This window comes from Teleopsis dalmanni, chromosome 1 (genome assembly GCF_002237135.1).
Source record: "Teleopsis dalmanni isolate 2A chromosome 1, ASM223713v2, whole genome shotgun sequence".
NCBI classification, from domain to species: domain Eukaryota; kingdom Metazoa; phylum Arthropoda; class Insecta; order Diptera; family Diopsidae; genus Teleopsis; species Teleopsis dalmanni.
In genome coordinates this window covers 40,110,778-40,127,019 of record NC_051846.1, presented here as the reverse complement: position 1 = coordinate 40,127,019, position 16,242 = coordinate 40,110,778, and the positions used below count along the sequence as shown (strand labels likewise).

The following is a 16,242-nucleotide window of genomic DNA, read 5'->3' as shown; positions in this document are numbered from 1 at the left end:
TCACCATCTTATCTAATAGTAATCGACAGACTTATTATTGTAGAAATGTGTTAGATACAAAAACTTTGTAGAACTTAGAATTTCAAAATTCTAAATATATACCTTATTATTTTATTTATTCCAAACATTAACTAAACATTGTCTCGTAATAGATTTTTACATCTTTATTTTTGCTAATCGATTTTCTTAACTCCTGGTTGTTAATGTCTTTGCTATTATCAATGTATTTTTTCTACATATTATAATTTTTATATTATATATTTATATTTATTTAAAAACTAAAATTTGAAATTAATTTTAATTTAAAATAAATTTAATATTTCTAATATTCTAAATATGACGAAAACCATCATGAATTTTCTTAAATTCGGTTAAAATAATTTTTTTTCTATAAAAAAAGAAAACATTTGCATTCCATTCCAAAGTCCACCATTCCAACCTAACCTAACTTATTTTCGCCCTACCAACGCCACAATACCTTACGTCTTCATCACATAATATTTTATAAATATTTTATTAAACGCGCTTGGTTAGTTTTCGCGTGATTTAACAACAAATAAATAACTGTATAAAATTTAGGTTATATATTATGGACATATATTTCATATATATGAATTTAAAATGATTAAATTATAAAATATTTTCACTATCCAACATTTGGACTAACTAAACTACGCGCACTATTTTTCAGCTGTCAAATGCATTGCTAATTCTTCTGTGTGCACATAAAAACTTTAATTGAAAACTGAGCTTGCTTTTAAATAACCTTAAGAACAGCCAGTACTTTGTATATAACTCGATAGAGCCATACCGTACGACATAAGAATGTAGACATGTGCATTTTGCATGATAACAAAGCAAGTACAGAGCGCACTTTAAGTGCAGTGTCACATACATTTACACACATTCATAAGCACACATGCACGCATACAAATTTTACTGTATGCTTTTCAATATTGTAAATCATTTTGTTTGCTTTAACCAACATTTTCTTCTACTTACGGCGTAGAGTGCAGCCGTTGTTGCAGTTACAAACGTTTACGATAACATAGAGGAGGCTTCAATACGACGTATGGTATTGCCAAAGGTAAAATCTGTATTTGAAAAGAATCTCGCTGATCCAAAAATAGTGCAAAACGTGCTTATATGCATTGAGCGTACTATGGATAAACTGGAAAAGGCTCAGGTGAGTTACCATGAAATATAAAAAAAAACACCCACAAGAATAGACAAACTTTCAAAAAACAAAAAAAAAAGAAGTAAAGAAAAGAAACAATTTTCTTCGATGATGAAAGTTCTTTTATAAAATTTATGTTTTTCGATTAATTCAAAAAGGTTATGGAGGAGGTATTGCCATTGCTTGGTGACGTACATATACCAGATCCAGATATTGTGATGCGTACAGTGCGTAAGTTTATTTACTACAAATATACAACAATATTCTTACTTTATACCATATATACCTATATACCGGTGAATATAGTGAAAATAGTAAATTCCATAACGGCATATGACAATGCAGTTGCTGTTAGTAGAAACGCTGAAAACGATGTAAAAAGAAAAAAACACTTTTGGCAAATCTGTGCTGCATTAATTTATCTTTTTAGTTGTCACATTCCTGTGACATTTTGCCGCTGCTCAACACTGTTTAGTGCAGTTTGAATTATATCAAAATATTCGCTAGTGCATTGACTATGCATGACTTTGCATAATTTGCACACTCAGTTCATTTCAAAGCACTGTCATATTCCGTGCAGCTGGAATGTAATTTTTCCAACTGCCTGCACTAAAGTTCCATTTGCGAATAGTTTTAAATTCGAATGTTGTTTCAAATAACTATTAATTTCTTCCTTAATCAACTACTTTTAAAAATATTTTAGTACATATACTTAAATTATAAATATTCTTCAACTTTAACTTCAGTTTATTTTAATATTGTTTTCCCACACTCTGTTGTAATTGGGAATTTACCTAACTTATATTTACTTATATTCTTATTTAGGTATTTACCACAAAATGTTGATTGACAAGACATATGGCTTAACTGTTGAAACAATGGCTATTCATATATTACCCTTGCTAATACCACACACTGTTAATCCTGGCTTAAATTTCGAACAATATTGCCTATTAGTTGAGGTAAGTCAATAAGCAATTTCTATTATAACATAAAATGAGATAATATTTGTATATGCATAAATTCGTAATAAACTAATTGACTTATTGTCATTAAATTAAATTAATAATGAACTACAAACAAGTCTACATACAACTTACTTAAATGCTGTTTTATATGTGCAGGTTTTGCAAGAAATGTTAGAACAAATTGACCGTCAACAACGTAATAAATTGAAATTAGACAACCTGTCAATTCCATCACCAGAACGACATCGTCCCTTAAGGCATCAATTCTCATCGGATAATATGAATGCGCCGCCATTCAATATACCAAACTTACGTATTGATCAACGTAAAACCTCCAGTGCAGAAGATATGGCTAGAAAAAATTCAGGAGGTATGTAAAGCACATCCATATTCATATATTCCAGCATTCAAGTGTGCACTGAAGTGTGCACTAACCCAAAAGGGAAACAATATGTAATTTGGGCAAAAGCTCCATTGCAAATATTTAGTTTTTATGCTTGAGTTTCTACAATGTAAAATGTATGAGTTTCATATTTCGAATGTGTGAGTTTTAAACGTTGCGAAGCATAGCTTAGGGGTGGCTTATATAAATAGGTATCAGCATGCCTGGATTATAGCATATTTAGTTTACATATATCTAGCTATCTGTAAACTTGTTAACATGGATATACAAAATACTCTCTCAAAAGTAACCAAATGAATATGCAACATCTTTTTAAACAGAATTGCTTAATTTTTGTACTAACAGATTGTAGATTTTTGTTTAAGATAAAAATCACATATGGGGAGAATTACTTAAATAAACTGTATTTTAAAGTAATTAGTATTGCATTATTTATATAACATGTTTCTTAGTAAGACTTATACGCATGTAGTACGAAAGCAGTATGTTATGGTTTTAAATTAAATATTTTTATAAATGAGTTAAACCATTTACATTTGCTATTTCATTTATTAATTATTTAATTTTATGAGCGGAATAAGCAAAACTATGTTAAACAACAATACATTAAAAGCAACCATAATTTTCAGGATTTTATTTTTGAAAGCTTATTGAGATAATTTAAAGCTATTTACATTCTTAAAAAACAATTTAATTTTAATAATATTAAGAAATGGAAGAAAGAAGTGTGCAACTAATGTAATTTAAAGTAAAACAACTTAAAATAATTCCTGACATACTAGCACTGCAGTTATTCTTAAGTAGAGCCTGGAATTCATGCAAAATATCACAAACCTGAAAACAGAATGTACTCATGTTAATAATTAAAATATGTAACCTAAGCAAATGTAATAATTAAGAAACAGTTAGACGTTTTTCTGAATATAATGGCATCCATTACACTTCGTTGCATCAAATAATTAAGTAATTAATTAACAATTACAAACAAAATAAATTGTGACTCCGCAAATATTAAGTGTATTAACACTATAAGAATGATCAATGAACACTACCGAATTTTAGTTTCGGTTTGTGGTTTGTATTGTATTGATCACATCCTTGAATATGTGTTGAATACTATTTCACAAACTAAGCAAGTTTACTCTCCACAGATCGTGTCTAAGTAATATTGAAACTATAAGAATAGTCATGAAACAATCCACTGAGTTGAAGTCTGTATGATACCTATTGTTAGTTATATTTGAAATGCTTAATAGAATGAAGCTACAAGACTTAACTGGATCGTATTGGTGGTATAAGAATAATCAGAAAATATTCTTAAAGTAAGAATATTTTCGCAAATTTTAAAGTAAATTTTAAATAAATCACCTTAACTGCATCTTAATTTCTTCATTCTTACCTAATACAACTAGATGTGGATCAAAGCTTTCTTCATTAGTTAATGATTCTACTTTCTAAATTATAATTTTCATTACTTTTAGCGGACTTAAAACCGCTTTTACTATGGTTCAGTTCCGCTATCTACCTCATGTTTTCCGTCAACGATCCATTTTAGTGCGCTGTATTCTGGCTTACGGAAATAATTCCAAAAAAATTTCGTCGTACACATATACAATCTTTTCAATGGTTATAAAAATCAGAGAACCTGATTGTATCAGAAATTTCGCTTAAAAACAAGTTTATTTATTTTTTTATTACTTATACTGCATTAGGGTTAATATGTCTTATCATAAAATTAAGCAACAAAAGCCCTTAAGTGAATTATTCTTATTTTATTAATGATTTAATTATTTTTGTTTTCTATACAACTATCTTCACAAAAATAAAAATTTTTTGTTCTTTTAAATACTAAAAACATTTTAAAATTAAATTTTTTATAAAAGCGTACTTCATTAATGAAAGTGAAAAAAATAAAATTAATAATTAATATTAATTAAAAAATCTCCTACAAATATAATGCTTTTTATTAAAATTTACTATTTTTCTGAATGCTCTGACATTCTGAGCAATGTGTAATCCTTGTCTTAATTTCCATTGGGTTGCAACCATCCAACCAACCAATCAATTTAGCTGCAACCTTAACTGCAAAATAATAAGGTTAGATTGTGACGAAGGACTTTAAAGTAATGTATTTTGATGTGAGTCAAGTCACATCATTTTCCTCTTTTAACGGTAATAATATTTTCAATTGAACACTTCAACAGTGGAAAACTGTATAATTACACAACGAACGAACTTTAGTTCAGAATATTTTGACTATGCTGATATCATAATACAAACTCGTGCAGTTAAATTTAATAACATAATAAACGGTGTAAGGATTTGTATTGAACTACACATTAATACAAAAGATTAAATGATCTAGCACATTTTCACAAATAATAAAAGTATATATATATACAAAGCATTGGAAAATTAAGTCATCCAGCAACAACTACTGCTTTATCTAATAAACGCTTACGAGATATTCTAAATTGTTTTATTTATCATAAATTCAATAAGAACTTATAAACAATAAGATAATACAAGACTATGTTAAGTTTACTGAATAACGTCTAAATCGTATTGATTTAGGATAACTGAAAAACTTTAAACACTGTCCAGATTTACAGTCTAATTGTGATTGAATGGGATAACATCTTTACCAATAGCTTTCATATTAAAGTTTAACACATCACTGAAATAGTCTACAGTGTAATTAAGAAAAAACATTTTTGTTTCAAAAATTCGAATTAATTCGTGAAGACCCTCTCCATTGTAATGCATTCATTTCTACTCCTCTTTAATGTTTCAATACCTTTTTTGTAAAACAACTTCCTTGTTTTTAATCTGTTATATTGAAAATACTGCAGTTAATTGTCAGAATAACAAAAAATTTTAACATGCATCGCTTTAAGGACTAAACTAAAATGCCACCTTACAAGACTGGGTATACTTACGGATGCAAACTGTAGATTCTGTGAAGAGAATGAGGTGTCGGCCACACATGTGCTGTTAGAATGCCCTGCGCTAATACACATACGGAATAAGCTCCTGAGAATATATATTCTTACGGAAGCGACAATAAAACTCTGTAAAGTAGGTTCTATACTACTTTTTATTGACGCAACAGGGTTTGGAGACCTACTCTAAACGCAGAAGGATGCACAATAGACCAGACGGTCGCAGTGCCACATCCCCTAACAATTATAATCGCTTAAAAGACGTAATTCTCCACAAATTATATGGATATTTCAATAGAGTTGTGATATATGTATCAGAGAGTTACTAAGTTAGGTGATATTTGTTTGAAATGTAACGCGCATATATTTTTAATGTTTTTGCCATAAAAGAAACTTCTTTTAGCTTCAGCTTATCGTCCTTTAAAGCAATTTTGTAGATTTTTTAAAAAATAGCTGTAGTAATGTCCTATCTTGGGCAAATTATACAGTACTTTTTTGGCAAAAAAACAATATTTAAAGAATTACTCAGCTCTTATCCATTGTTATAAAAATATATAAAAATTTATTATATCGCAGAAACCACTTTAACTTTTGTCACCTAATAAGTGTGTTTTTATCAAATTTTTTCATATATAGTCAATTCTAATGCTTTAAAATGCTGAAAAGGATTTTTCTTAAACTTTGCCATATAAATAGTATATATATAAAGTATATATTTATATTAGTTTGGAGTTCACAAAGTGCAAAGCTTACCTATGTGGCTTGCCTAAAAAAAAAAAAAAATAATAAAATAATAAAAATACTCTAAAAACTGAATATTGCCAAACAACATAAAATTATAATTAAAAATTTTCAATTTAAGTGCTGTACCAGAAAAACCATCACATAATTAAATTATACACTAAATGATGTGGTAGCCTTGTTTTCATAATTGCTATTAAATATGCTCAAAAGCTAAATTATGAATGATTTGTGTAAGCAACAACTTTTTCAAAAAGATAAAAGTTCTAATCCTGCAAAAACGTTATTAACAATAAGGCGGAGCGTGATTTTATCGTACAAATACTGTGAAATCGCTTTTTATGTGAAATTTGGAATTGGCACGTATTTGCCCAGGGACATACAGGAAAATTAATATTTAATTAAAATCAAATTTTTAATTGACTTAAAAGCCACACGCCACAATGTTTGCGGTGGCGGTACGCCAGAATTGTTATATATGCGCACAATAGTGCCACACTGGTGGAATGTGACTGCTCCAATGAGCAAGAGTAACTGTCGAGGAGTAAGCAAGCATGGAGCATGGAGTGATTTTAAATTATAATACGTATATGTAGTTCCTTGTAAGCATAGCATTGCCTTAGTTATGCAGATACGAAAACACAAATAATACCCTATCCAACCGAAATATGTGTATTCGGTATGCAAATTCTATTTTAGTTAAGTAAATAAAAACATTTACGACTGCAAGCTACTTTTATAGTTACTACCACAAATTATATTTTACCTAAATTTCACAGCAACAATAACAAAATAATAGAATATACAAATATAAAAGCTAACTAGAAACTTGGTTAGATTCATACTAACCGTAAAATTATCAGAGAATTTAATTATAATCGAATTGAATTATGAAAGTAATTGAATTAGGTAAGAATAGACAAGCCAACCGATATATCAAGGATAGCAAAATGCTCGATTAACGCTCACTTGATTTTGTTAACATAATGGAAAACTTTTGTGACCATCAGCTTACTTCCACCGATACGCCCTCATTTGTATGGGCATCCTAGTTAGGATGGAAGCATTTGCTTTGTTCAAAAGCTGCCGAAACTTAGGCAATGCGATTTTATGATTTTTCTCTGCGTTAGCAAATGCTTCATTAATATGCAAAATACAAGTACATATATATTTGGAAATGAAAAACTCTCACAACCACATCCCAGTCACTTAAACGGTGTCTATGTATCGAGCTTAGAGTTGTTGAGAAACTTTTTCCATTTCAAAAGTTAAATCAACAAAAACTTCAACTTTGAATTCAAAACATTTTGTCTAAAATCCGCATTGGTTAGGCCAAAAAAATAAAAAAAAAACAGAACAAGAAATTCACAAGTCAAATTATTATTTTGGCTCAGTGAATTGATAAGAGCTTACCGGATGCTTAGTGCTATGTTGGCAATATACTTTATTTACGTGTGATTTCGCAGAGGCTTTGTGTTGTTATTTGATGTACACAATAGCCGAAATACGCTTGACAGTTGCACATAAATTGGACAAGTGAAATGGAAAACTTCAAAATTTAAAACTTTTTAATAATTAAACGGCAAAGTTTTTAAATCGTTAATTTACTATATAATTTAGGTGGAACACTTTAGTTGATTAAACGTTTTAACTTTCAATTTGCAAATTAAGAGGCTGAAACACTTGACTATGACATTAAAAATGTTTGAGCGCTAATTGAAATTAGTTATATACAGAATGAAAGAAATTATAGAGAAATTCAATTAGACTGAATAGAATACTTTACAATTAAATAATAGCGTGTACAATAGTTGAAATTCATTTAAAATATTTCAGGGCATTTTATAGAAGCTTTAATAAAATTTTGATAATTGATTGTTTTCACCTAAACTTTAAATTAGTTTTCGAAAAGTTCGCATTGAATGAATCTTTACATAGACCCATACAGCTGAGTAATTATCAAAAATATTATATTTTTTTTCATTTTATTTTAACTAAAATTAAAAATTGCTTCACTCTCCACTCTTATACTATTCCTCTACAGAGGAGTTTTGGAAAATGAACAAGCTGATAAGCTAGATAGAACTGCATTAAAAACTGCTTTAACTGGTCATCAACTCTTTTGTGGGCTAAACTAGGCCAGTACAAAAGAAATGATAAAGGAGAGGGAGAAAAAAATGCTGCTGGTGTAATGGGAAGACTTCCCAGGTCTTAGACAAAACACTTATCAAACCATCCTACAAAAACATTCTAAAATTTTTAAAAGGTAATTTAAGGTTGATAATGACTTTCATTACGGGTCAGATTATACCTTTAAGATGAAGAAAGTACTATGCATATTTCTTGTGATTGCCGAGCTACAACAACGCACAAAAAAAATTTGTTTCATGTAGAATTTCTGTCACCAGAACAAATTAAGAGCTCTTCTCTAGATTTAATTCTGGACTTTATTCACAAAGCTTTAAAAGGCTTTGTGTAATTAAAAATGAATTTGATACAATAGGACTCTTCTGGCTGCAGTACCGGCTATTGGGAAATTTTACGTTAATAATTTTAATAATAATAATAACACACACAAAAGAAACTTATTTCATATGGAATTTCTGTCACCAGAACAGATTAAGAGCTCTTCTCTAGGTTTAGGTCTGGACTCTGCTCACAAAGTTTCAAAAGGCGTTGTGTAGTCGCTAGTGAATTTGATACAATTGAACTCTTCTGGCCGCAGTATCGGCTCTTGGGCAATTTCACGTCAATAATTTTGATAAATTTAATAATAATAATACTATTCTGCATAAGAATAAATTTGTCATGGGCTGCCTTTTAAGTCTGGCGTCAAACAATGAAAATACAGCGGTTAATCAGTGAAAATAATTTTATTGTTTTTCAAAGTGTTCTAAATGATGGCCTATACATTTTTGCATTCGATTGAACCAATTTTCGAAACAGTTTTGCAACTCGAAAGTTGGTATCTCCAAATTCAGGGTTTCGAATGTCTTAATTGTTTGCTTGCTTGCCACAAATTTGTTTCTTAATGAAAACAAGAAGAAGTCATTGAGAGCTAGATCGGGCTGTGAGGCGGATAATACATCAATTTGATCAATTCGAGTGCTCAAAAACTCACATTGTCGTGGTGGAAGATGATCTTCTTTCAACAGTTAATTTTCCTCAATTCTCCGAAGACTTCTGACAAACCAAAAGTCGTGTACTACTCAGAATTGTCCGTTCTACGTTGTTGAAGTAGTATAGTTGCAACATGACCAATTTTTCTGAAAAAACATACGACCATTTGCTTGGATTTGTTCAGTTTGGAAAACCCAAACAATGAATTGCTATTTTGTTTAAGGTTTATAGGCGTATATTCATTATTCGTCACATGTCACGTTATCGTTGACGTGATTTAAGCTACATTGGCCATATTTTTCCAATAATTTCTTGCACCAATTAATATGTGCCTTCTTTTAAGCGATTGTCCAATTATGAGGAACCCAACGGTAACAAATTTTACAGGTAGCTAAATGTATATGTAAAATTAAATGTATGTTGGTCCCATTAATTGGCAAGGACGCCTCTAGCTCCCCGTATATAACATACTGATCCATCTGAATCATTTTTAGCACTGCATCTATATTTTTTTGGTATAACTTCTATTCTTAGACAACCGTTACAAAATTCGTTGTGGAGTAAACGACGACCACGCTCAAACTCAATGAACCAGCGTTTAAAAGGGGCTTGACGTAGCGTTTCACCACTATTTGTCAATTTTTTTTGTAGTTCGATATACATTTTTTATACGTATATCAAGTTATTCATTTATTATTATGTTAAATTTTTTTGTGTTTTTTGACGAAATAAATATATAGAAAGGTTTGAATAGTAATTAAGAAATAACAACAAATATTTTGGTTAATTTATTGAAATTTAGTTGACCGTACCACGCTGTTTCGAGTATTACCAAGTACTCATCTTCAGGGATCTTACGAAGTATTCGAATTTTTATATACCATAATTAGTCAAATTAGTGCGTATATAATTTGTGAGAGTGCAATTATTATTATTGTTTGTATAATAAAATGCAATTAACCAAAGGGTTTTGCTTCAATAAAGGAAATTGGCATAAATAAATAACTTAATTAGGAAAACTTTTTTCCATAGAAAATGCAGCAAATAAAACAAAATAACATTTTTAAGCTGATTAAAATTATTTTAATAAAATAAAACTTTTCTCATTTGAAAAATAAGCAATTTTCTGTTAAAAGTTTCTCAACTAAAACTTATTGAAAGTATATATTTTTTATACATAGATATTATATTTTGTAATATAACAGTTTTGACTTATTGTTTGAATATCAGATTACATACATATATAAAGTTTCAATTTTGTGCTCAACGGTTTTGGAAAATTTATTGTTTGTTTATACATTTTCAAATGTATCTGAGTTGAATTGCTTATGTTGAAATGTCGAGAGCTCATTATTGTTTGACATTAAAAGCCGACAAAAATGGAAGGTTAGCAGATGTATTGCAGGCATATCTATGATGAATGCATACCGATATTTTCATATGTACGAGTATACAAATTACGTGTGGTTGTACAGATGCATGTCTGCACTTGCAAAGTCAATGTCACAATCATGTGGTTAAATACTATTTGGAAAAGTTTGCGGTAGAAGTTATGACAGTCCATGTTAGGTTTCTGGCATAATTTTGGAATTATTTGCTGTGCAAATCAGTAATTTGCAGTCATTGCACGAACATGCATTCACTGCGTGTGAGCAGGAAAAGTCATTACTGAGCTTAAGTTGCTTTTTAAGGCTTCTAATGTGTTGAGGTGTGAGCTAACCACACATAATACAGAGGAAATAAATATGTCTCTGAACGAATAACAGCTAGTTTACAATTACTTTCATATGATTTCTATTTTCATTCATAGTCATTTTTGTTGCTAAAGCAATTGTAATATAAATTTTATGTTATATACCATACATGCAAAAGCCAAAGCCACAAAACAATGTCGAAATTATTGGGCAGTTGACACTGAAAATGACTCCAAAAGTTTTAACCTTAATGTTTAGTGCTTTTTTTCAAGGAAAAAATTTCAAAATGTGAAGTCCTGACATTTAAAAATGTTTCCTACAATTTTCCTAATTTAAATGCATAACATAACACTATTAGGAATATAAGGGATTGTTTTATTTAGATCAGGGCTGTCCAGACCAGATGCGATCGCAGGCCAATACAAATTACTGTATAGATCGAACGCCCGTAAAAACAAATACATACGTTCATAGTTCTTATTATAATTATATTATAACGGTTATACGGTTATAACGTTAAATTTAGTTTTATTAATTTATTAATTTAAATTCTTTTATTTGGTATACCACAAAAATAAAATATTGTGATTTTACCAGTACATCAAAAGAAACTTTACGTGATTGTAGTAAAGCAGTCGCGGACCGCATAAACATTAACCTCGGCCCGCATGTGGCCCACGAGCATTATTTTGGACAGCCCTAATTTAGATAATGGAATTATCTGAAAATATTTTAAATTATTTACATTATTTTATATTTTTTTTTGTTAGTTAGAAGAAAAACTACGAAACAAAGCTTTTTTACTGCTTTAATGCTATAAGATTTATCACTCTCAGATATGGATTGAACCTCCTAGAACCACTGTGAAGACCATTAACATGATGCTCTAGCGTCAGAAGATTCTTCATTAGAACTAACTTCTGATTAGTTAAATTCTTTACTCTGCTCTTTCCTCATGCTCGGCATAGCTAAGTTGAATTGTTATTCCCGCTATTCCTTCACAATATCGTGTCCAGTGGCGTAACTACAGGGAAGCAACTGGAAGCAACGCTTTCGGGCCCCCGAATTTAGGGGGCCCCACTATAAATTTTTGTATTCATTGTATTTATTTTTAATAAATTCTCAAAAGTGGGACGAAACGTTTTTTGTTGGGACGAATAACTTCATATTGCATTTTATAAAAGATACGTAAATTTTAAATTTAAAGTACATAATATGTATGTACTTCAAATAAAATATTAAACCTATTTATAAAATAAAAAAGTTTTTCTAAGAAAAATATGTGTCTTAATCGAGAGACTTATATGGAAGCTATATTTAGATTTAAACCCATTTGAAAATAATTTTGTACGTTGTCTTTTGCAAATATCAGTACTGTATACACCAAATTCCATTTGAATACCTTTATTAAAAACGGAGAAACCTCATATCCGATTGTTAAGTTTATATCACAGCTACAAGAAATAGACGTCCAATTTCAATCAAATCAAATGGTGAAAAGGGTCGGCTCCCGAAAAGTATGTGTGTAAAGTTTCATTCGAAGAGTTCAAAAGCTGAGAGAGTAGTTTGAACTGAAAAAGTATATATATATTGTACTGATATATACTTAATGGTATTTCCGACGTTTCCTTTAATGCGTTACAAAAATCTTGACAAACCTTATATATCCTTTTCACATTTTTTCGTGTAAATAGTATAAAAAGCCCCTTAGTATGTTGGTAGGGGCCCCTTAGTTAGAATTTGCTTACAGGCCTAAAAAATGTAGTTACGCCACTGATCGTGTCATTTATCTATATTGTTTCAAAAGTATTGAGTAGCATTCTTCACAGTGAGAACTTTCCTAGAAATGCATATAAGGAATTATTTTTTCTCCATATCGAGCGCATTCCAATAATTTATGTGTAGCGTGTTTTAGTAAGGTGTTTTCTATATAACAAAACTAGTTTAAATACATAACAGGCCATGTTTAGGAAACAAGACCAGTTCTCTTGTGTTGATTACACTTGAATATAATAGATTAATAATATATGGACATTCTTTCCCAACTAGTAGTAAAGTTCCATGTTTTTGCAGTCAATTTAAGAGAATATGGTATTTCAAAAATTAATTGAAAGTGTACAAACAAAAGAATATTTCTGTCAGAGATTTTGTAAGGTTGTGTAAGGAAATACAAACACATAGTATTATTCTAGTCTTTTTTAATAATATATAATAATATATATAATTTTAATAAATTTTAATAAAAACATCTTTTTATCTTTAGGTTCTGGTATGTTGGGTGGTTGGTGGTTTGGTGCTTCACCTTCTTCACCTGATAGTAATTTTCTACGTGTTGCGAATGCATTTCCAAATCGGCGACTCTCCGATAACACTTTGATGACACCAAAAATACGCATTGCTCCTTCATGTGCGTCATCGCCAGGCGGCACACCTGGCAGTGGTTTGCCAACTCGGCGCCACTCAAGTATTGGACCTCAAGAGAGACGTGGTTCGACAATTAATTTATCTCCGCCAACTGTAAGTAGCGACTGCATTAGTTTTAGTAATTTTGAACATTGTTTAGTTTTTATTTTGTTAATGTTTAGCGGCTATTGCCTTTCATAATAATTAAATTTTTCGTTCAATATATAAGAATTTTTAATTAAAATTAATATTCATTTATTAAAACCAAAAAATAAAAATATTGTTAAAAAATATAGTACATATTTTTAGTTCGTTTTTATGTTTGTTAACTCTTTTGTATTATATTATATATAGTTCTATGTTAAAGAAATTTATAATTTATATTTTTCAAATGCTTTACTTAGCTGCTAAATGATATTTCTGTAGGGACTTACTAACTATATATAAATATATATACATATATTGTACTTTATTTTTTTTTTTTTGTTTGTCAATTATTTTATTTATGATAAATCGAATTTTAATGATTTAATTAATTTATAACAAATTTGTAAACATTTTAAATAATGTCCTTAGACTTATGGTTTCGGTGCCCGCGGTAGCTCAGGATCAAGTCTTTCAGTACCCTCGTCTTCTGCTTATGTTGTAAGTTTAAAAAACTCAAAAGAGTGCCCCTCTCTATGAAATATAATTGAGGGGCCTCATAACGTCTGAGTGTTCGAAAGTGCGAGTTGCAGTCTTAACGTGTTGCAACGTGTAAAACTACAAAAAAATTATCATAAATGCATATATACTATTTCGAGGTCGCACGCTCGTTTGCAATGTTGCTAGTTGTCACCTAAAAATTTCTTTCAACGAGGAATTAAATGGTTGCTACGTTTTTCAATGAAATATTTTCGTTATTTATTTGTTATATTTATTTAAAATAAATTTTTGCATTTTGATGTACTATTTTATGTTTTGTCCTTATTTGTCAAAATGTCCATATTTTCTTGCTATGAATTGGTATTATCATTTCTTTTTGTTGTGCAAAATTATCGGTAAATATTTTTAACTTAAAAAAAATTAAAAATTTTTTGCTAAAATATTTATGTGAGTAAGTGTGACTGTGGAAATAAATTTATTTTTTAAAAGAAAAAATGTATGAAAAATATTTTTTTTCAACACAAAATAATTGAAAATTCAACAATGTGTGAAATTATAAGTTGTTTTGTTAAGGACATTAAGGTATAAAAATATTTTAACATATGAATATTACAAAAAGAACGAATAAAGCAGATTATATGCCTAAAGAGTCAAAAAATGAGTAAGTTTTGATAGAACGTAATGAGGAGAGTAAATAACACTAGCCAAGCAGTAGTTAGTAAATACGGTTATAATATATATTCATATTGTAAATACGTTACTTATATTAAAACTAGATTGTTATATGCAGTTTAACTATCTAATAATGCAATACATCATTATGACATCATTAGATCTGTTCACTATAGAGAGGTTTTCATTCAGCGAAAAATTTTAAAAGGAATATCAAACATAAATGCGAACTTAATAAGTTTTAATTAACCTCAGATTGGAATGTTAGTACTTTTGTGTATTGCTTTTTAGAAACAATTTAAATTATGAATAATTATAGTAATTTTTTATTAATATATTTGATTAATAGTATGTTCGTTTTAATATTATATATGAATAACTTTTGTCAGTATTAAATTTTATATATCCAATATATTATAATAGATAATAGTTTCTTAATATTTTCTCGGAAGCACATGATAGTCCACTAAACATTTCCCAGTGCCCCACCCAAAGTTTATTATTAGTTTAAATCTAGTATAAAAACGCATTGAAATTCAAATTTTTAAAATATTCCAGAAAAAAAAAACTAATAAATAATAATAAATTATATACTAAAATTTGATTTATAAGTTTTTGAACACCATATTCTATTCCAGCATTTATTACTTAATGTAAAGCAGATGTGCAACTTAAGTAACTCTACTATTTTGAAGAAACTTGAAATTTTCGTATAATTGAAGAGTTTTATCCAAATGTGCGAATTCGAGTATACTGAAGGAGTGCGAATATTATTATATTTAAACAATTAGAAGCACTACTACGACTATAATCAGAATATTTATTTAAGTGGTATTACTATTTAGATATTTTGTATTAATATTTACAACTCGAATATGTTCGATTAGCTCAATCATTTTTAAATATTTATAGTGTTCGAATTCGGATATATACGAACTGCTCGAATATTATAATGTTCGAACAATTTAGAACTTTACTACAAATGTAGTCACGGTATTCATTTACGTCTCAACTATGTTCGAGTAATTTATATATTTTCGAATATTTGCACTGTTTTAATTTAAATATACTCGAACTGTTCGAATGTATTCGTGATACCAATTTAAGAAGTATTCTTTTCCAAATAAATAGTTATAATATTTACTCAAAATGAAAATTAATAACCTTTTTGCAGTTTTTGAATAGTTTTTATTTAAATTAAATATTGCAAAGTGCTATTTTAAAACCCTGATACTGTTAAGTGCTCTTTTGTAGCACTTAATTTTTAAAATCACAAGTTTGCCATCAACATCAACTAACTTCTGCGGAATGCAATACAATACAGTATGCAATATTTGGAAATAGGCCTTCACTTATAATATGTATATTTATATGAAATAGTAATTACTGACTACTTTACTTAAAATTCATTTCAACGAATTTCAAAATAAAATTAATATTTAAAATGTTGGTCATAAGAGCTTAAATAAATTTATTC

At 29.1% G+C, this 16,242-nt stretch overlaps 1 protein-coding gene across 1 annotated transcript in view; it reads left to right on the top strand.

The window, feature by feature from the left end:
* LOC119679907 (SCY1-like protein 2) overlaps window positions 1–14,132 on the top strand; it is a 38,430-nt gene extending 24,298 nt beyond the window's left edge. The window contains exons 12-17 of the mRNA XM_038092500.1: window positions 1,010–1,186; window positions 1,336–1,408; window positions 2,003–2,139; window positions 2,302–2,515; window positions 13,309–13,562; window positions 14,025–14,132. Of these exons, the coding sequence (XP_037948428.1) occupies window positions 1,010–1,186; window positions 1,336–1,408; window positions 2,003–2,139; window positions 2,302–2,515; window positions 13,309–13,562; window positions 14,025–14,132 (963 nt within the window). The remainder of the gene's footprint in view (window positions 1–1,009; window positions 1,187–1,335; window positions 1,409–2,002; window positions 2,140–2,301; window positions 2,516–13,308; window positions 13,563–14,024) is intronic.
* Window positions 14,133–16,242: the final 2,110 nt, after the last annotated feature.